The sequence below is a fragment of the Oncorhynchus kisutch genome, linkage group LG27, assembly GCF_002021735.2.
Source record: "Oncorhynchus kisutch isolate 150728-3 linkage group LG27, Okis_V2, whole genome shotgun sequence".
Classification (NCBI taxonomy): domain Eukaryota; kingdom Metazoa; phylum Chordata; class Actinopteri; order Salmoniformes; family Salmonidae; genus Oncorhynchus; species Oncorhynchus kisutch.
This window is the reverse complement of record NC_034200.2, coordinates 16059360-16082074: the sequence shown is the minus strand read 5'-3', so window position 1 is coordinate 16082074 and position 22715 is coordinate 16059360. Positions and strand designations below refer to the sequence as shown.

The 22715-nt window shown below is 42.4% G+C and overlaps 2 protein-coding genes and 1 pseudogene across 2 annotated transcripts; 1 reads left to right on the top strand and 2 right to left on the bottom strand.

The window, feature by feature from the left end:
* The first annotated feature begins 7047 nt into the window (after nt 1-7047).
* LOC109872082 (ranBP-type and C3HC4-type zinc finger-containing protein 1) lies at nt 7048-11862 on the top strand. The gene is made up of 9 exons (XM_020463184.2): nt 7048-7791; nt 8225-8399; nt 8534-8629; nt 8738-8879; nt 8963-9053; nt 9157-9442; nt 9524-9642; nt 9826-9936; nt 10040-11862. The coding sequence occupies exons 1-9, from the start codon at nt 7534-7536 to the stop codon at nt 10082-10084; spliced, it is 1323 nt and encodes a 440-aa protein (XP_020318773.1). The 5' UTR covers nt 7048-7533; the 3' UTR covers nt 10085-11862.
* Nucleotides 11863-16001: 4139 nt separating this feature from the next.
* On the bottom strand, nt 16002-18668 carry LOC109871527 (glycosylphosphatidylinositol anchor attachment 1 protein-like; annotated as a pseudogene).
* Nucleotides 18669-18927: 259 nt separating this feature from the next.
* exosc4 (exosome component 4) lies at nt 18928-20687 on the bottom strand. The gene is made up of 3 exons (XM_020463470.2): nt 20348-20687; nt 19682-19888; nt 18928-19428 (listed from the first exon to the last, which is right to left on the bottom strand). The coding sequence occupies exons 1-3, from the start codon at nt 20516-20518 to the stop codon at nt 19069-19071; spliced, it is 738 nt and encodes a 245-aa protein (XP_020319059.1). The 5' UTR covers nt 20519-20687; the 3' UTR covers nt 18928-19068.
* Between the last annotated feature and the right edge of the window lie 2028 nt (nt 20688-22715).

The following is a 22715-nucleotide window of genomic DNA, read 5'->3' as shown; positions in this document are numbered from 1 at the left end:
ACCATGGGGGAGGGGCAGAGGACACAAACTCACACACGTTTACCACAATTCTAGCTTATACGTGTGGGTCGGCTGTAACTCACGCCACGTTTGTAGCTTATTCTACTATACGTGGGGGTGTTGGCAGGATGTAAGGAGTGTGCTTAGTCCTGCAGTGGTCTACTCTCGTTAAACGAGTTACTGCATAGCTCGTTCACCGTGGAACACGCAAGAGTCTAAGTAAGATGGCTGCGTCCTGTGTGAGATAAGAGTGGCACGCCTAACGACATGTGAATCACTCTCCGGGGAGAGCTGCAAGCCCACCAGAGCAAAACATACACAGACTCCCGATCTTGCAAAGGTAGGCGCCCTCCCTGAACCCAAAGGCTAATTGGGAGGGTTCTGGTAGATAAACAAGACATAGACAACTAGGACAAACCCTCAGTGCCGCAATACTGGTCTACCAAACCAAGTATCGCCCAGGTTGGAATACGAGATGGCACAAGCCAAACCAAGTGGGGCGACAGCAGAGCAGCCAGATGGAGAGGCTCGCTAGCTGCTCCAGGCTATTGAATAGCTGTGCTTATAAACTCTAACATAGAGCTCTTACCAAGCGAATCCTCTCTGGAATGAACCAAGAAAAATAAGAGGTGGGAGTGGTACGGCGGCAGCTTTTTAACGGAGGTTAGCCGCAGCACTACCTGGTACACGAGACGAATCTGAAATTCTTACTCGGAACGTATCCTGCCGAGTGGAAGGATACCATATTGGAGTTATCCAATATAGTGCAACATAACCCTGATCACACTTGTAGGCGATGTCATGGCTATGCTGGCAAGCTAAGCTCATTGGGTCTAACAGTCGTCTCGCTTAGAACTGTGCATGTGCAGGCCATCAAATCAAAGGCGCTACTTCCAAATAAAGGCCCCGCAGGAGGCCTTTTGCCTTTTCATAAGCCATTGTTGTAAATAGGATAGGCAACTGAGTTGCCTAGTTAAATAAAGGTTAAGTAAAATAAATACAGTTGAAGTCAGAAGTTTACATACAGTTAGGTTGGAGTCATTAAAACTCGTTTTTCAACCAGTCCACAAATGTCTTGATAACAAACTATAGTTTTGGCAAGTCTGTTAGGACATCTACTTTGTGCATGACACAAGTCATTTTTACAACAATTGTTTACAGACAGATTATTTCACTCATAGTTCCCTGTATCACAATTCCAGTGGGTCAGAAGTGTACATACACTAAGTTTACTGTGCCTTTAAACAGCTTGGAAAATTCCAGAAATGATGTCATGGCTTTAAAAGCTTCTGATAGGATAATTGACATTATTTTAGTCAATTGGAAGTGTACATGTGGATATATTTCAAGGACTACCTTCAAACTCAGTGACGCTTTGCTTGAAATCATGGTAAAATGAAAAGAAATCAGCCAAGACCTCAGAAAAAAATTGTAGACCTCCACAAGTCTGGTTCATCCTTGGAAGCAATTTCCAAACGCCTGAAGGAACCACGTTCATCTGTACAAACAATGGGGCTCAAGTATAAACACCATGGGACCACGCAGCTGCCATACCGCTCAGGAAGGCGACGCGTTCTGTCTCCTAGAAATGAACACACTTTGGTGTGAAAAGTGCAAATCAAACCCAGAACAACAGCAATGGACCTTGTGAAGACGCTGGAGGAAACAGGTACAAAAGTATATCCACGCTAAAATGAGCCCTATATCGACATAACATGAAAGGTCGCTCAGCAAGGAAGGAAGCCACTGCTCAAAAAACGCCATAAAAAAGACCGACTACGGTTTGCAACTGCACATTTGGGTCAAAGATCATACTTTTTGGAGAAATGTCCTCTGGTCTGATGAAACAAAAATAGATCTGTTTGTCCATAATGACCATCATTATGTTTGGAGGAAAAAGGGGGAGGCTTGCAAGCCGAAGAACACCATCCCAACCGTGAAGCACGGGGGTGGCAGCATCATGTTGTGGGGGTGCTTTGCTGCAGGAGGGACTGGTGCACTTCACAAAATAAATGACATGAGCAAGGAAAAGTATGTGGATATATTGAAGCAACATCTCAAGACATCAGTCAGGAATTTAAAGCTTGGTCGCAATTAGGTCTTCCAAATGGACAATGACCCCAAGCATACTTCCAAAGTTGTGGCAAAATGGCTTAATAAGGACAACAAAGTCAAGGTATTGGAGTGGCCATCACAAAGCCCTGACCTCAATCCTATAGAAAAGTTGTGGGCAGAACTGATAAAGCATGTGCGAGCAAGGTGGCCTACAAGCCTGACCCAATCACATCAGCTCTGTCAGGAGGAATTGGCCAAAATTCACCCAACTTATTGTGGGAAGCTTTTGGAAGGCTACCTGAAACATTTGACCCAAGTTAAACAATTGAAAGACAATGCTACCAAATACTAATTGAGTGTATGTAAACTTGTGACCCACTGGGATTGTGATGAAAGAAATAAAAGATGAAAGAAATAATTCTCTCTACTATTATTCTGACATTTCACATTCTTAAAATAAAGTGGTGATCCTAACTGACCTAAGAATGGGTATTTTTACTATGATTAAATGTTGGTAATTATGAAAAACTGAGTTTAAATGTATTTGGCTATGGTGTATGTTAACTTCCGACTTCAACTATATATATATATATATATATTTAGGAATGTAGTGAAGTAAAAAATAAATAATAAAACAAATACATTTGCTTTATTATTTATTTCACTACATTCATAAAAAAAAATGTACTTCTTACTCCACACACTTTCCTTGACACCCAAAAGTACTCGTTACATTTTGAATGCTTAGCAGGACAGGAAATGGTCCAATTTATGCACCTATCAAGAAAACATCCCAGGTCTACCCTATTGCCTCTGATCTGATGGACACACTAAACACAAATGCTTCATTTGTAAGTTATGTCTGCGTGTTGGAGTGTGCCCATGGCTATCTATAAAGAAATACAAAATAAGAACTGTGCCATCTGGTTTGCTTAATATAAGACATTTTAAATTATTTATACTTTTACTTTTATACTTAAGTATATTTAAAATCAAATACTTTCAGACTTTTACTCAAGTAGTAGTTACCTGGTTGAATTTCTGGTCTTTTTCTATCAAGGTATCTTTACTTTTACTCAAGTATGACAATTGGGTACTTTTTCCACCACTGCCAAACATATTAAATAACACATATTGTATATCTAGTAAGCTAGATTTACTAGCAAACAGTGAGGATTAACAATAATACAACAATTTACCATTTTAAATCTCTAAAACTGAAGTTTGTTTTACTATCAAAAATATTTGCCTTAGCGTGCCTGATAGACACCTAGGCAGACATGTTCTGGTCACTGTGCAAAAGTTGAAGGTTATGCCATATTTATTTCTATTAAGGCGAAATATTGTTGTAAATGTAGTCTCTATGACTTTTGATGTTATGTTGGCACAGTTCAACTGTTGTTCAAACTACAATAGAGTCATTTATTTAATTTGTTTGTCTTAGACAATACCGTGGTGCCTGGCTTCTTCCTGGGGTGGATTCTAGACACAAACAGAATGACTTTGCCTGTGTCTCATTGCAGCAGAACCGTAACCCGTGAACTGAATCCCACTCGAGGGATGAGACTTTATGCTGGACTTCAAGCAGATGACTCATGAGGAGCTGAATGGCAGTTTGATCATAACAACACTCCTCCCACAGCTTTACACGTATTCCCTGATCATACTGTATGTTTCTTTGTGAATAGTAATTTCGTTCATGACCACCAGCTCTCTTAGCTACAGATTGTTACACCAGAGAATGTGATTTAACCAAAAATGTTGGTATCCCATTCCTCAAAATTACAGGATAAATACTGTTTGCTGTAGCACAGAGAATTTTCTATCAACCTTAGCGATGCCATCTTCGTCCTCGATTCGGGGAAACAGGAGTCTCGTAAAATGTCCGTGTCCAGTTGCAGGGGGTCAGTTTCAATTTGGAAAATGCTCCATTACTCTTTTTGCTCCACTTAATAAAAAAAAATTGAAAGGTTTTATTTAACTGCTCCATTTAAGTAATCCAACAATGTGTACAATGCCATCTTGTTATTTCAAGTCTTCTCTCATTGTTCGAGACAGGTATGTCATCAGTGGCGCAGCAGTCTGAGGCACTGCATCTCAGCGCTAGGAGGTGCCATTACAGACCCCAGTTCGATTCCAGGCTGTATCACAACCAGCTGTGAGTGGGAGTCCCATAGGGCGGCACAAAATTGGCCCAGTGTTGTCTGGGGTAGGCCGTCATTGTAAATAAGAATTTGTTCTTAACTGACTTGCCTAGAAATAAAATTTAAATCATGACACAGCACTTTGGGGTGGACACCCACCAGTCTTGATCAATGAGAGAAGACTTGAAATAGACAAGATATTGGTAAATGACATTATCTGTTGTAACAATCTGTAGCTACAGTTCTCTGCACTTGTGTGTCTCTATACATGAGACACAGTGAAGTGTATTACACTGTTCATACAACAAATGTATGTTTCATTTACCATATAACATTGTTGTTAAATACCCAGTTCTCTAGAGTTAGCATTAAATAGTGTACACTCCCCTGTATTTTAGATTTGGACAAATAAACATTCTTCAGATATCATAATGTCTAACATTTGTTTGATACTCTAGAGCCCTGTACAGGTTAAAGAAATATATTCTGTGAATCCATAAAGACAGACAAATTTCGAAGATTGATAGAAAAGGTCCATATTTATTTGATGGTGGTTCTACACGGTCTTATGCTGAGCAATACTGGCTTTGTTTACACAGGCAGCCCAATTCTGATCTTTTTCCCACTAATTGGTCTTAATCACATCAGATATTTTTTCAGAACCGATCTAATTGGTCAAAATACCAATTAGTCAAAAAAAAAAACAGAATTTGGCTGCTTGTGTAAACTCAGCGATAGTCCTTTATCCGGCTTCGGTACACTGGCAATGATGTTTGGCATGGTGGGCTGGGGAAGCTGAGACTCTTTGTGCTTATGTCGAATGGTCTTGTCCTGTCTGCGGTGAACGGCCAGCTGGATAAGACTCTACCGAATGCGGTGTAGGTCTTCTTAACCACCAACTTTTTGGACCTCTTGCAGAAGATTTGCTGGTACTGCATGTCTCCTGGAAAGAAATGGTTGTGGTGTTAGTATTTTACACATTTTGTGGAAGGGACGTAGGGCAACACATCTTTGTTGGTAAAGCTGTCAACCAAATGGGACTAGCTAGCGTATTGTTTAGGGACAAGGACAATGGGAGTGGCTTTTGAGAGGAAAGATCAGTCAACAAAGTGAATGGGCTGGGTGGCTGAAGGTGTGAAAAGTCTTAGGAGTGCAGTTCTTACACAGGCACCACAGTAATTGTCGTGTATGTTAGATTGAGGATAAATGGCACCTCAATCGCTCTCATATACAACAACACATTTACTGTCTAAGCCAACATTTACTAACCCAGCGTTTCTCAAACTCAGTCCTGGGGACCCCAAGGGGTCCACATTTTGGTTTTATGTCCTAGCTGATTCAAATAATCAAAGCTTGATGAAGAGTTCATTATTTGAATCAGCTGTGTAGTGCTAGGGCAAAAACCAAAACGTGCACCCCTTGGGGTACCCAAGTTTGGGAAATGCTGGTCTAAGCACAATCCCAAAAAACTTGCCTCAGTTAAAAGTACTGTCTTTAAACCTCCCCCAGCCCATTGACTTAGAACTTAGACAGATCATTCTTGTCAATAGTAGCCCTTTGCAGGGGCTTTTTGTAGACATGTCTTTTTATTGTGTTTTGAGAATCTGCAGAGAGAAGAATGAGGTGGTACTGTCATTACTGTTGGAGTCTTGATTTTATACCTTTCGGTGTCCCCTGCTGGTTTCTATCCCACAATCTTGTGCTCCATATTCGCAATGTGTGCCCGCTCCCTCATGCTTTTGTACCCAAAATGCTGCCGCTTTGGGGTATTTTTCAGCAGGTTGTGTGGAATGACTCCAGATAACCTGAGTATTAAATTGATACATTGTCTGAAAGGTGCTCTGTGGTCCTACAGAAGTTCTGAGATTGCTGGATGTTGTTCGTTTGAAGTACACAATGCCATCGTCCAAGTTTGTGAGCATGCCCCATCTACCTTAGTGGGCAGTATCTGCATTTGCTATTAATGCCGGACTTTGTGGTTCATTATGAGCAGACGAATATACAGGAAGTCAAAACTTCATGATTCTACCAGTGAAATGAAAATGTGCTAGTTCTAGCTTGCGGTTTGGATAATGTTTAAGATAAAAATTTAATGTTTTTAATATAGTAATGACTATATGCCGTGGCAGAGCAAGGGTGAAATTCCCCTTTAAGCTTGAAAAGCTGGTGAATGGCAAGTTGAATGGTTGCTTCCTGGGCTTAAGGAGAATCGCCATATTCCATGTGTCCTGTAAAGCCATATTCTGGTTCAGATCGTAGTCAGATATGACTGTATTGCGCAGCAGAGCATGAGCAAATGGCTCAGCTTCAAAATGTTAGTGATCAATTTAGTGATACCCGAGCCCTGCCCGTACCTTAGTCATGGATTAAAAACAGGCCTTACCCACCCCTAACATGAAGTTTAATGTCGGGTAGCAGAACTCTACTTTGCAGCATGAATGGAGATTATTTTATGTACAAACCAGTCCATGGGGGATATGAGCACAGATAGAACAATGAGACAGCTATTTCACCAGATGTATAAATGTGAAGCATCCACTTGGCGTTTCCCCTCACTACCAAATATGGTTGTGAGAGGAAGCCCACTGGCCAGCAGTGGGAGAAGATAGAACGAGATGGATTTTGGCCGACATTCACCCAAAATTTGTCATCGATGAAACATTTGATCTCAATACAGTTTTCTGTTCTCAAAACTAGAATATGTTATGAACAGAGTGGACTAAGTTTTGTAGACTTTACCCTTTGCAAAACCTTTTTTAAATGCCATTGTTTGTTCTGCCCACTATGACTAATTTGTTCCCGTTGGAAACGGCAGGCTGTGGTCCATCTTGTGTATAGCCAGTTGCATAGATACCATTTGGACGGTAAGATGAAACGACTCAATATCGCTAGTGAACGCGTTATTATTGTATTAGACTCACTTTAAGTATAATTGATAGTTTTCCTCCTCATTATCAATAATATACTTATTTGTCATTGAATATATTATTATAATACCGAATACAGCATTCTTTAACGTTGCATTAATTAACACGGTGTGCAAAAGCTGTTGTTTCTTTCCATCTCGATCTCGGACCATGTTTATTAAGACCAGTTTCCATCGGAGGTAAATAAAGAACGAACCAAGCTACTTCCTGTTTTGATTTTTTTTTTTTGGAGGGGCTGTTTCGTTTCGCTATAGTAGCTAGGAGAGATACAAGCCAGATATCTGCAATGAAACGCTATCACTTTACTAACATGTAGGCTGTTAAAAAACAAGACTGATACAACTAGTGATACCGACATAACTACCGTTGTGCTTTGGAGGTTCCAACTGTTTTTGTGCTTGTGGGATATGGCACTGAGTTCTGGCGGTTGGGGTAAACCGCCTGTGCCAGCCCCGTCCCAGTCTGTACATGGCGGGCCCGCGCTGGCTAACTGCAATACCGTTTTGATGTCGGTACGGGTGTCGGTTTGCCATTCGGGTATTCGACCGCTTTGCCTCCCTGGAGCTGGCGATGAGGCTCTCCGTCTCCAACTTAGCATGGACCCCAGCAAAGCTGGAGAGTTTCGGCTAGCACTGAGGGACATTAGCGGAAGCGGCCGTAGTGTGGTAAGATACAGTAGATCTAGACGTTACAGAGCAGTGTATCTCGACCCCTGATATAATGCCATGCAATACATTTCATGCGTTAACATGAGAAATTGCACGCGTTTGTTTGTTTGAGCAATATTTGTTTACAGAAAATACAGTAGTCACTGAATTGGAATCTTGTTTAATCAAATACTACAGTAATCCCATTGGTGGGAACCGATGTCTTGTGGTGATTACAGTTTACTTATCTGTCCTTGTGTTTGTCTGTACAAGGGAAGACAACATTTTCTTTATGGAAGATTATTCCAGCATGTAAACAACTAAACATCAAAGTTAGCACATTGCCACTGGGGTTACAGTTTGTCCCTCTAAGGTGAAGTAGGTCCATATCCACGAAGTCCACAAAGATTAGAGATCTAAGCAAATTATTCTCTTTATTTCTTTCTCCCAGTTCATTGCGGAGTTTGACCTGCGCTCTGTGCAGTATGAGGTCAAGTCCCCATGCCTTCACGAGATGCGCTTGGCCACGCCCCCTCATGACTGTATCCGCTTCAACTTCCGCTGTGACCTGGAGGCTGAGCAGTGGGCCACTGTGGTGATGTCATCACTAAGAGAGGCACACAGAGGTCAGAGGGCATGGCAGTCTTTTTCCTCTTGTCTGCTTGCTTAGATGCATTCATGTCATTGTGTATTAGAAGAGTGTCTTCCTAGTATACCATACTATGGCTAGCACAATTGACCACTCTCTCCCTCACTGTAGTTGCTGTAAATAGTTCCCCACATCCTATGGATGACCGACAGCAGCACGCAGCAGCAGCTCTAGAACAGCGCAGCACAGCCTCCTTACCACTCACTGGTGAGTACCCTCACCACACGATTCCCCCACTCTCTCTATCTACCACATTTGCAAGACTACACAGGGTACATTTTTCTGTGTGCGAGTGAACATGTTCTCTCTCTGAAGAGGAGCTGTGCTTGGAGCTTGCCCGGGCGATCGAGGCAGGTGACAGCCAGGGTGCTGCTCAGCACGCGTCTGCTCTAGCTCGTCAGAAGGCAGTGCTCACTATCCAACTGTCTGAGAAGAGTTACGCCGAAGGAGAGATAAGGTGAGAAATAACAGGCAGTAGCTTGGGAGTAGTCCGAAAGAACATGGATAATTTGTGCTAATGAAGTTTCATGTCTCTTGCAGTTTGTCTGTGGCAGTGGAAGACATCTCCTCTTCCTGTTGCGTCACAGTGAAAGTCTTTCCCCACATGACTGTCGCAGCACTCAAGCAGCAGGTCAGATACATTTCTGTCTCTGTTTGCAAGAATACTTGGGCTACATTCGGCAAATGAAACTGTCCACAAATCTTTCTCTCCCTCTGTCATTGCTCTCTTTCAGGTGTTTTTGGAGTATGGCTTTCACCCTCGTGTGCAGCGCTGGGTGATTGGACAATGCCTGTGCACAGAGCCTAGGTCCCTGGCCTCGTATGGGGTCCAGAGGGATGGGGATACGGCCTACCTGTACTTGGTCTCAGCCCGCCATGCCCGCCTCACCCGCCAGCTATTCCAGCAGGACCAGGAGGGTGCCCACCTCACCCCACCTCCGCCTACCAGCAACGGGCCTCTTTCCCAGGACTGGAGGGGCTACAGCACCCTGCCCTCCAGGCTTAGCCACAACACCCAAGGTAAGTTTACCTCTTGGCATGCACTTGCGCACATGCTCACGCATGACTGAACTCCTTTTTCATTGTTGTGCTTGGCTGTAGGGAGCACCGGAAGTGGGGCCGAGAGGTTGGGTACAAGCGAGATCCGAGACGCCCTCAACCTGGAGACGCTGCATCTTAAAGATAAACCTGATAAGCCCAGCAAAGCCAGTAAAACACAGGTCATCCCCGATGTTTAAATTTGTGATTGACAGTTTTTACGCAAGATGATCGAGTTGAGCGCCTACTCTTCCTTTACTTGATAGTTCCATGTAGCTGGTATACCGCTGAACATCACTGGTTGTGATACACTAATAGAAAGTTCCTACTCTCACACACATCCTATCTGTCCTTCTGATCTGCAGACCGAATGGGCGTGTCCCTCCTGCACCTTCATCAACAAGCCTACCCGACCAGGCTGTGAGATCTGCAGTACAGCCAGACCTGACTCACGCAAGCACAGCCGCATACAACAGGTACTGTATCTATGGCATGCCTACAGACAGATGGCACACATCACCGTTTATTCTCCCTTTAGTAAACTACAGTATTTTCTTTATTCTCATCTGTGTGATAAAGGAGAAAGGAAGAAGAGAGGAGCAGATCAGTGCATTGAGCAGTTAACTGCCTCAACCGTAACCTATACAATAATCTGGAAGACTGATCACTCACACACCAACTTAGAGCTACAAACCCACCACCACTACTGACATACTATGATGACAAACCTCTGGACGCTGCAGCACAGACATGGAACTCCACTTGCTGAGGCTCACAAAAGGAACTACCTGTATAGTCAATGAGCTGGCTTTTGACTCTGTGGACATGAGTCAGCATCCTTTGCCTTGTGGCAGACTTTACCATTTATTTATTTTACATAAGGGATGGGGGGGGGGGTGGACTAGTCCAATATTTATTTTAGAGGGGTGGGTGGTGCTTCTCTCATCCCTCTACCTGATATATCTCAGAAGAGATAATATTATATATATTTGAAGTTGGCCAACTGTGAAAGTTGATACTTTAAAAGCTGAAAAAAGCTGTTTTTAAATCCAGGGCCTGTATTCAAACAGTCTCAGAGTAGGAGTGCTGGCTGACCCAACCCCCCAAAAAATATTGGTCGACCGAAAGTAGTCTGTTCTTTCGACCAATCGATTGGTAAAAAAAATAAAAAATCCATATATAGACACACCCTATGTGTTTTAATAAAATCAACTATTTTCACTGAGCTTGTCTGCTGCTTTTAATGGCGCTGCCAGGTAGCCTTGGTCGACTTCTATGCGTAATCAGGTGCATGTCTTTACTCAATATTGAGTGCTCCAAACAAAAAGACTGAATAAATTGACAACTAAAAAATGGAATGAAATAAACCTGAACTAGTTTCTCACAAGTGGTTGTGCGCTCTGCAAACAGTGTCCACTTTGACAACGAGAACAGTAAAAGACTAATAATAATGAATGCATTCACAGAAACTACCGTAAATAAATTAACGGTAAATGTACTACTGGTGATATGGGTGTGCCATCCTCGCGGCCTCCAATGGATCTGTACATTGAGACAGGCGTGAATCAGACAGGTCTTGTGTGCCATAAAAAATACATTTGACTGCTCGACTAAAATCCTGGTCGCCCAAACAATCGACCAGTTGACTAAATGGGGTGAGCCCTATTAGGATCAGATTAGATCATAATTAAATCAACATGGGGGACCTGATCCTAGATCAGCACTCCTACTCTGAGACAATGAGGGGATTTAATAAATGCCCCCGGTGAACCGGGTAAGAGTTGATTGCGTTCGTGTTGGAACCGAGCGTGAGCCAGGTGCCCTGCTTTTGACGGTGAAGTCAGCTCAAAGCAACCATGATGTAGGTTAAGCAGGTGGGGTAATGAGTAGGCTTCTGTGTTTTCACATGCAAACATGATTGCGTGGATAAAAAACACTGACAATGAAAACTAGTTCAATTCGAACTGGTATTTTATGTAAAAGATATTTCTGAACGATGCCTTGTTGACAACATGAACGAGCGGTGCAGATTGCTGTTTGATTTGAGATTGGCGCTTCTCACCGCTTTTGCCTGTTCATGGTTCAGCTTAATCAGGCACCCTCAGTGTGAATACAGGCCCAGGTCTTGTCTGTCATTGGTTGGTGCCATATTATTTTATAGGAGAGGAATTGCTTGCTAGGAGGCTGTGGAAGTGACAGGGTTTTAAAGTGCTTTTATTTTTATAACATTGTATTTAGTGTTTAACAGAATGTTTGGCAATGTTAATGTTGACGTGTAATGCGTTTCACCTACTTTCCAATAAGTTTCTGTCTGGACTGTGATAGTGAATGTTTTGTTTTGTCAGAAACATGACTGTATAAAATGGTGTTAACTGAATAAACGTAAGTTAATCAAGTTTGAATTAAGTTTTTATTTGAGCATTTATAAATGAGTTAAAATACTTTTTTTTCTAAACATTTGAAAGTAAAGACAATTCTTAGTTCATACAGTAGATTATGAACTAATTATGAACAATTATGGATGTTTTCTGGAGGGCTTTATTTACCATGAGGTTGGCAGTAGGATGGTGCTGCCTCCTCAACATAATTTTTTGTCCCTTCCAATGTCAGTGGTACTGTTGTTCAGTTTGATCAACTAGCAGAATATTCACTAACATAACCAAGAAACATCCAAAACAGTTGCAGGTATGTATTTGGGTATGATAAACCAAAACAATCCCATGCACACAAGCCTGAACCCAATACAACCTTATAGTTGTAATTCTGCCACACAAGCCCAACCTAATGCACTTAACCACTCCCGGGCATGTCAATCCTTGGTGAAAGGTCAGACCTGAGCACACCTCAGTTCATTCCATAAATGCAGGTCTAGAACCCATTTCATACTTCAGGATAGGTGGTTCCCATAAAGACAGGTCTGGGACCAGTTACCTGTTACTTCCAGAAGAGGATGTTCCAGAGCAAGAGCCAGCAGGGGTAGATCGGCAGAGCCAGGAGCGGATAGACCAATGAGTCGTAGAGGGCGTGGTCCAGAATGCCCTATGAGATGACGGACAGAAAGAGCATCCAACCGTCTTGCAGGGAGACGCAGTAGAGCAGAGTACAGCCGGGCTCAGCAGCACCATGATGGCTGTAGACGGAGAGAGGGTAAAGACAATACTACAGAACTCTGGTAGGGAAGCTTAACAGTGGAGCACCATGACTGTAGACAGCACTCCGTCAGTGAAGGGGGGAGTGAAACATTACATGTACACAATATCCTCGCACTCAAGGAACAGTGGAACTAACACTGCATTGTTCCCTTAGGGCTCGATTCAATCCGTAGCACAGAAGACCTGCACTACAGCGCAATATAAATGTAAAGGCAATGTTCGCAGAGACTGAGTTCACGGTAAACACTGCATATGTCGGCCCAATCGGAAAATAACCTTTCAATTTCAATAGCGCTACAACGCTGATCTACAGAGCTACGGATTGAATCAAGCCCTTAGACATTAAACTAGAGTGCAACATCAATGAGAAGACACATACTGAGAAGTACTACTTCTATAAGAAGCACAGGGAGAAACTTGTGGGTGAGAGTATTACTTGGGTGTGTGTGGTGTGATGAAAATTGTGATGGGCACCAGAGACAGCCACGATGAAGCCCAGGGAGAAGTTGATTAGGGCAGTGCAGCCCAGTAAAACGGCCAGGTATAGTAGAGCTACCAGCTTCAGCATCCTCCAGCTCTGCTCTGTGACCTGTCCTTGCCTAGAGGGAGAGAGTAGACAAAAGCCCTGTTTATACTTGGTGCTAACATTATCAATAAAGTGTAATCCGATCTGGATGGTCAAACCATTGAAATAATCATTATACCGGCCACTAAAATCATTGACAGGTAGCACAATACTGACTTATGGCATCAGTAACTGTCTTAAGATAAAGAAATTCATTTTTATTTTTAAACAATATATGTCAAATGTGCATACAGGGAGGCACCAGCTAATCTGATGAAAATGCAGACACAATGGAGGGATATGGGATCCATTTTAATACCATGTGTAGAAGAGTGAAATGAAAATGTAAGTGTTATCGTCGAACCACAACGCAATTTGGAACATATTTCACCCATTTTTCATGCGGCTGACACGTGGTAATGTTAAATAACGGTATTGTTTTTTTTGGCATTGTGTTAATTAGTAATACGTTCAACTTTTACTGGTACGGCGTACCCCCACTATTTATTTTGCTGGATCGGTTTAGGCAGAGATTAGTGGCCGATAACGAGACGTGACCAGACAGCAGTGGACGCATAAATTCAGACTACATGTGATTAGGTTACACATCTAGTTGTTTAGTAACCGCTGCGCCACTGAGAATGCCCTTCTATATTTCATTCTATGATTACACCTAGGCTATTAAAAATTGCGTGCACACAGGGAGTCCCGTACCAGTAAGAAATTAAATCTACTTTCACCCCTGGACGCAACAAACCTTGATCAGATAGTGATTAGATCATATCACAATACTCATGTTAGAGCAAGGTGTCACTGAGGCTGGAGTTACAAAAAGGGACATGGTGAAAGGAAATAATTTACAGCAGCCACAGTATCTTCAAGGTGTGTGTGATAATTGGGGAAAACCTGGCATAGATGCATATTTTTAGTGTGTGAGATAAGATAGCTATGCAGGTTGTGCAGTTTTTTTTCAACAAGCACATTGAGTAGCCAGACATAGAAAGAGTAGCCAGCCACACAGCGAAATTATTGAATACTTTGAGTATACCTTCCAGATTGGAAAAAATTGAAAATGTTCAGTGTATTGTTTGTTTTTGGGGATATTGTCTGGGCCTATATGATTAGGAGTATTTTCTAAGTAAGAGAACATTAAACATTTTTTTTACATTTAACCTGTCTTCACTTGAGATGAAAGTATATTTCTGCAAGATATGTTGCCACAATGTTTGTTCTTCAAATTAAAACAGAAATGGAAGTAAATAGCCCAAATAGTTTTTTTATTTTATTAAAGGTTACATTTAAAATCAAACAAATTGTGTGATGAGCACTTTTACAAATGGAAAAATTGGTCTCTCAAATAAATAGAATAGATGCACAATTAAGATCTGGGTCCATACATGTTAAGAGAAGAGAAAACGACAAATTTGTGTTAAATTCGTGTTTGCAACTCTGTGAATTGCAGTATGTCATTTATTCAAACAAACAAAAAATACTTTAACATCTGACCCACAGATTAATTTAAGAATCTTGTAAGAGTCTGCTGACTTCAACAGGCTTCAAGCTTCCTTTTAAAGAGGCCTTTTCTTAGCTATCTGCACTGCAGGTATGATTGAAGAATGAAGGAAGTATTAATCATGGGCTTTGATACACAGAAAGCAGCAGTTGACTACTCCATTGTCAACACGTTGATTAAATCAGTAGACCTGTATCAATATCTTTGAAAATACCATAGAAGTATCATTTAGCTTTTTCAATCTGTTTTCTTGTATCATATTTTGGACCAGTGTGAGAGTGTCGCTCCACTAGCCTACCTATTGTTCCTGCAGATAATAGCCAAAAAGTCTACCAGTGTGCAACTGATGAGTCAATCACTTTAACATCACTGTCTGGCAAGTCCTGATGGACTTCATATCAAAAATACAAATGAGAACTTTAGTTTACTTGTCCCAATGTGATATCATAGACATAACTACATTGTATGATTTGTGAATGTAAAGGATATGAGATCGCCTTTATTCAGTCAGTTCCAAACCATTTATAAACCAGTCAAGCTTGCTGTTCCTCAATCAAATCAGAGTAAGCCTATGCGCCAGCACATCGTGGCTGTATACGAATTGCAACGGAAAATAAATGAATGTGCCAGAAAACAATAGGCTGTGTAGATGACAATAGCAGTGAGGACCACAGTTTCAGTCTCGGACACAGGAAAGTGTTGCACAGCCATCTGCTGAGAGAGGATGGGGAGGGTGTACAGAGCTACCCCTGTCATATGACTGATCACTACTGGAGTCAGTATAGTGTCGTGGAAATTTCCTGTATTTACCAAATCATGAGAGCAAACCACACACAAGTCAGAGTTATCATAAAGTCCATCTTTAATTATATGAGCTCCAATCACAACCCTGTGACTCTCAGATCAATTCAGTGTCTATAAATTACTTCTCTGAGATTCCTTACACATTGCAACTGAGATCCTTTATAGCAAAGACACACATAGCCAGACAGCATTGGCTATAAATTATCGTTCAGCTTTGTCTCCTAAACTATGTTCTCATCTCGCTCTCAGGACCATAAAACAAATCCTCATGAACAGGCATATATCAAATACACCCCTCCTGGACAAGATCACAGAGACACAGTGACTGGCACACAGACATTGTGGAGCCAAGAGATAATTGGTTTAAAAGATATGTTTACATATGAAGACAAGCTTGACCCCTCCCCTCTCTGCGGCCCAAGTAACTGACCCCATGACAGAGAACAGATAACTGCAACCGGCCAACAGTATTATCCAAAAATAGACATACCTGATGAGAAGTAACTCACAAGCATATAATGAATATAAAACATCTTATCTATGTTACCCAACTAATTCTGATTATTCCCCAACAATAGACAGGATCCCTGAGCTGGAGGACAGAGAAAGTATTCCAACCCATCCTCCCCTCTTAGCCAATTCCAACCATCCTCCCCTCTTGTCCAGGTCTCCCTTTGGAAAAAGGTAATCTGACATCAATTGGACTACCTGGTTAAATAATGGTTCAATAAAACTAGAATCCTCAAGGTCCCAGAGGTCGATAGACACATGCAGCAGCATGATGACAGCCAGGTGGCCGAAGGCGGGCATGTAATAACCACTGGAGGCAAAGCGAAAGAGTGAGGGCATGAGAAGAAGGACTGGTGCAGATGTTCCAGGAGGTTGTTCAGCTTCCGGTATATCCCCTCCAGGAGCCTGAGGATGAGGGAGACACACAGGTTTATTTGCATGGAATTTTAAGAGTGAAAATGTCACCATAGAAAATACAAAAATGTTAACTGTTTTCTGATCATCTGAATTGAAGCTTGGACATCAGTAGCTGACCTGCCGATGGTGGTGGTGTCGGTCTTGTACTGTCTGAAGGTGTTGATGCCCCTGACGGTAGCAGTCTCTATATGGTATCTAAGGAATGGGCCGTGGTTCCCCCAGGGCCGCCCGCTGGCCTGCTTCAACACCGTCATGGTCTGGGCCGCATGGATGTAGCCCAACGTACTGTCCCAGTCATTCCTCTGTAGCTGGGCAGTCGGATAATTAAACGTGTTACTACTGGCTCGTCCTTACCTGACACAAATACAGAGGAAGGGACAAGCTGAAATGTTTGTGGTGTGCTATTATTAGACTTTAAAAAAAAATCAAAGTACCTCTGCAAGTATATCAAATAAATTACTCACTGAAGTATGCTGGCATTTGGATTTCCTCCTTACCTTGCCCTGGATGGTACACAGGTACACTATCTTCTGGCAGAAGGCTTAGAAGAGGTTGGCCAGGTCCAGGTTTGGCAGCTGGCCATTGAGCCCCTCCAGAACCAGGTGCAGACTGGTGATGATGTCAATGCACTGCTCCAGAGACAGTGCTGCCTGGATGGAGCCACCTCTCCCCTGAAGCAGAGACCAGTCACCACCTGGGGGACCCAGAGTGAGGCACGGTGGCAGGTTTGGGGTTGATGGTACAGAGACATTTAGAATACATACAGAGTCCATAATGGTGTCTCTACGACTGGTGCATTACAGGGTTACATCATTACAGAGATGCAGGTACTGACCATTGGTGTTGGTGTGGTGGTATCCCTCGAGCCAGGCCTGCATGCCGATCAGGTCATGTTCATTCATCAGAAAGGTATCCTTAGCCCAGTGGATCTGACCTGAGAAGAGACCGAATCATTGACTGATTAATTAAAGGAGGTAGGAGTGTATGCTTGTGTGGTGCTTCTCCAATGGTCTGTGTAAGTAGTATGCTTACTCCTGAAGTACTGGGCAAGGCCCAGCCTGGTTGTCGTTGTTTCCCTCACCACAGGGGGCGCCCAGCACCAGGGCGTCAGTATGAGGGGCTCTGGGGGCCCGCAGGATCCCATAAATGTTAGTGCCATGCACCATCTGACCGAGACTGACAGACAAAGAGAGAAAAGGATGAGTGAGAGAAAGAGAAGAAAATAAAGCCTGAGAGGAAAGAATGCGTCTGTGTGAAAGTGTGCGTGCACTGGGATCAAATTAAATGCATGTTTAGACATCTTTGTCTTAGCACACACTCGCATATCTCTCTTTGTTTTCATCAGGGAAGGGAAGTTTGCAGGTGAAGCTCTGAGTAAACACTTCCAGCCCTTGAGACTGCATAGTATACACCAGCCAATCCACTGGCATCCCACTACAGAGAAGAGAGGAGAGAAATGCAAGAAGGAATATTATGGGAGAGGACAGGGGGATTATATCATTCTTACAGCTGGAATTGTGATAGGTAAATTAAGCACTGAATGTTAAAATTGGGGTTAGTGATAGGAAGGGCAGATCATTTTTCCTGACACTAGTGATATGCTATAGGAAGAAGGCTTATCAGGCTGACTCACCCTACTTTTATAGGGGAACAATTTAAATGATACCCTACAAAGTGGATTGGGTACATCAAGAGGATGCCCAGTTCCATTCCATTCCCCAACGGATCCTCCCTCGGGATTCTACAAGGATTCACCAAATTGGTGCATTGAAACAGGTGAGGTCGGTCAGGGCTCACTTTTGGTTTGGGTCAGTAAGCAGTCCCATATTGTTGCCTTGTACCACTCACACTGGCTCAGCTGGACCCTAGGAAAATAAGACTCACACAATAATATTCAATAATGTTGCGTTAGCTTTAGCGCTCAACATCGTTAACCTAGCTAGCTAACGTACCTGCTAACCCAATATTGATTGGGAAGGTGTGTTAGCTAGCGTCATAGAACCAGCTACGTTGAACGCGCAAATACCTAAACGGTGTTTATTTTCAACCAAACAATGCGTCTTAATACCTTTACAAATGTGTAGTTGTAAGCCACAGCCTACCTCTCGGGCACAGTAAGGGTAACACCCAAGATGACAAGTGCAGATAGGCCATAATGCGCAACATGTTTTTCCTAGTTTCTTACCGGACTATTGTGTGACGGACCAACTCAACTCTCGCTTTAGCAAAAAACACACATTACGTTTATATTTTGTTCAGTATACATAAAATATAGATCACAGTATTGCCATTTATGACTGGCTCTCCCTGATGTTTTGGAAGATGACCGTAACAAAGTTTCACAGAAATCTATTTCAAAAACACACGGTTCAGGTGATGCTACAAATCATTAGTTTTATTTTTGCTGATTGATTTACCTGATGTAGACCCTTATCTATGGCTCTCTGTCAACCAATCATCTCAGTCAAGTTTATGGATCATTCAAAACACAGACAGAACACATCAATGGGTTTAGATTTCATTTTTTAATAAAGCATTTCATACAAAAGCATAACACGATTGTACAATTAAAAAAAGTTTACTCCATCTGCTCCTCTACCTCCCCTGCCTTTCACGCAGACCAATCTACCCCAAAGTCCAAGCTACATCACTCTCCAGTCAGCGCAGACACCTCCTGTAGATGCTGCCTCACCACCTCGTCCAACACTTTGCTGACGCCCTTACAGGCCGTCATTGCCGCCTCCATCAGTGTCTCTAGGTGGTCCTGGTGGAGTCGGGCGTCCATCTGTAGCAGGGCAATGTGCCCGCCACGAGGCAACAATGCCAGGGCCAGTGATGTGCCCCCTCCACTCTCTTCAGCATGGCACAGGTCTGCCAATGGGGTCTCATCCACAAAGCCTGCAGTGCAGGCACACACATAGTCACGCATGGGGATGCCCGCATCAACTACTGCCAGAGTAGCGGCGTTCACACACGCGCTGTAGTTCCCTCCATCTGACTGCAAGATCTGAGAGGGAAGAGGGAGTGTGAAATGTTTCAAATCAAGTTGGGTTGTTTTTTTAAACCCCATGTTTCAGGGTTCAAATTGATGAAGAAATCTCTATACCCGAGAACATGAAACTAACCAAACAAAACTTATAATTGGTTCCAAATCCCAAAGACAGGATATACAGCCACTTTAATGTCACCATTTTATGAATAGCATCATACTCCACCACAACCCATTTTATAGTTCATTCATATCTGAAATAGTGTGGTACCTTGACATAAATGTCTATTTGAGAGCGTGGGTACAGATTAGTCAACACTGCTGCCTCGAAAGTCTGCTTGAGGTGAAGGCTCATCTCTGTGGACTTGCGGTCCCCGTGGGGTCTTCTCTTCCGCTCAGCTGTACTGAAGGTAGCCATGCTGTATTGGCAATTGATGACAGCACGGTCATGGAGGGTCTTGCTGCGGGAGCCTCGCACCTGGAGAACAGAGTACATTTGATTTTAAATGCGCTCCTCTCGAACCCCCTAACTGCAGTCTCACTGATTCTTCAGGTATTGCGCCAACTGTTCCTTCTCAATCACTGCATTGGTGGCAGCAGTAATACACCCTCACGTTACCTTAGGCCATAGGTGGGAAAGTGTAGTCTCCCTGTGTATACTACCACATCTACTAAGAGGTCTGGACCCGAGGCACAGGTGGAAGTGTGCAGGGTGGCTAGTTTAGCTCTCTAGACTAGAACCAGGGGGCTGAACACATTAACGTTAGCTATCTTGGAAAAATTACAAGTTGGATAAACAAACTGATCTGAAATGCTAGCCGAGCTGAAGCAATTTCCATAGCTAATTAATCTCAGTTGTATGTTAGCTAGCGTGTTATCTATGTAACGTTAGCTAACAAGGTATCTTGCTAACACGCTATTTTAGCAAGAAACTTACTTCATGAGGACCATACACAACTGCCAGCGCTTTGGTATTTCCCTGTTCTATGTACGCGGACCCGTCAGCTTGGGCAAATACACCCATACGAGCTTGTACTTTCCGCAGTTCAGCAGCTTTTCTTCCATCAAGACGATATCCTTGATCTGACAATAACTCCAGGCCTGCCATATTTCAACGTTTGAACTGGCGATTTTTTTTTTTAACTACGCACGTGTGTTATACACTACATTACCCACACGCCCACTGGAGTAGATACGGTGGCTTTAGGCAACCGAAATAGTGATGTACAGTTCGCGAACGAATCTTTTCACTGACTCGATTTTTCGTTTTTCTGAGTGACTCATTCATTTCAGTCGTTCGTTTGACCTACTAGTGCTGGTTGTAATGAGACAAACAGCAGGATTAATAGACGCTCCTACGGCTCTGCGGCCCCAGAGATATGCTCCAACCACTAAATGTCTGTCATATGAGCGCAGTAAAATAGATCATGAAATAAGCATAGAGAAGAGCAATACATGTTTAGAACGGATAATTATTCACATGATGCAAGAATGAGTGCAATTAATTGATTATTGAATGTTATGGACACAGCTTTGTACAACCAAAACATGCACAGCCTCTGCTCAAATTACTCGAACTCGAGAACGATTCGTTTGGGACTGTGCTTATCACCCTCACAACAAGCATTGCATTCCGCCAAGAGTTGTTCACAATATAGTTTTGTTGCGCCACAACTAGACCTCGTTTCAAATGTATCAATAAATAACATTATGTGTATGCCTAGGAATAAACACATGTACATTGTTTAAAGCACACGTTTACAAGTCTTGTCACAAATGATAGCTCCAATATACCCCCTATGGTCATCGACTCGAGTTTTCAGTTCATCTTTCGCTGATAGGGGGGTCCTGCATGCTCTGAGTATTACTGAATCAAATGAACGAAATGAGTCGAAAGATTCGTTCTTCTGACTGAACGAGTCGAACAGATCCAAGTCAGTAATAAGAGCCGAACTTCCCATCACTAACCTATAACTAAACCAAATACCGTGTGGCGACCTATCCAAATACATTTAAAGTAGTGATTAACTTTTTATTAACCAAATCTCTGTTTGATGTAAATTGCATGGAAATATAACAATTTTCCATTCACTCTTTTACGAGCATACGCGTGCTTTCTCATTTGTCGTATCACCACAAGCTCGTACTCATAAGTATCGCTTGAGTCCAACAAAATGGAATAAGGTTGTGGATAAAGTAATACACCATTTCATGTGTACAACCTCTATAGACCTGCATCACTGTACAGAGAGAATTTCTATTTTCATTTTTTTGTGTTTATCCATGGCCCTCTAGCCGAATATGTACTTGTAGCCCTTTCCTGCAGTCAAAATACCCAGTGTCCTCATGGGTGTAATGTCATTATTTTTCATAATTAATAAACATCATGTACAATTTTTTTTTAACAGAAAATTGTGTTTGTTATAATTCGTATGTGCTGTATATAAAGTATCATATTTGGATGCAAACTCAAATTGGAATACGTTTGAACTCTGTATCTGATATGGCACAAGTCTCCTTTTTTAAGCCCATAGCCATGTGTGTGACGTATATAGTTTTGTTTCAAAGTAGATTTGTTTAAGACCAAGAAACACTGTGATCCTGATTTAGCCCGCCGCAGTAAAAGCTTTTAAGGAGCCTAAAGTTACCGTACGTTAATACTTAAGGTTCAAGGACCTTATTTTCAGAGGTAGACTGGCTATGGCTGCCAAAACAGCCAAATACTCATACAAACGTGAGTAGATCCTCAATTGCAATGCGGTTCTAGAAACGTAAAACCTTTTACTTTCATATCACATAAAAACAATTTTACAAACTCTAAATATACACTAACTGTACAGTTTTACCCTGCTTTATCACAGTTGCAGCAGTGTTTTTCCTGTGACAATACGTTTCTGGCGGCCTTCCTAGGTAGCTGATTAGCACAGGTGGTCCCTCTGTCATCCGTAAACACGCGCTGTAACGTGGATGTGTATCAATTATTTTTTCCCCCCTCGCTGATATGAAAGATAAGTATTATGCTAACAAAAAATGTACCGCAAGCGATGCGTGTTAATGTTCAGACTGAGCGTTAATTAAACTCCCCCGTACAGAAGACGCCTTTGTTCAATAAATGCACTAATGTAATATAACTGAGTCATGGTGGAGGGCTAGTGGCTCCCATACTGAAGCAGAAGGGGCATTGAGGAAGTCAATTGCTGGTGCGGTAAGTTTCACAAAAGCAAGTGAAATCTAAAGGAAAAAAAATGTCTGGACACTTACAACATTACATTGACATAAAAACATAGATTTGGTACAAAATAAAA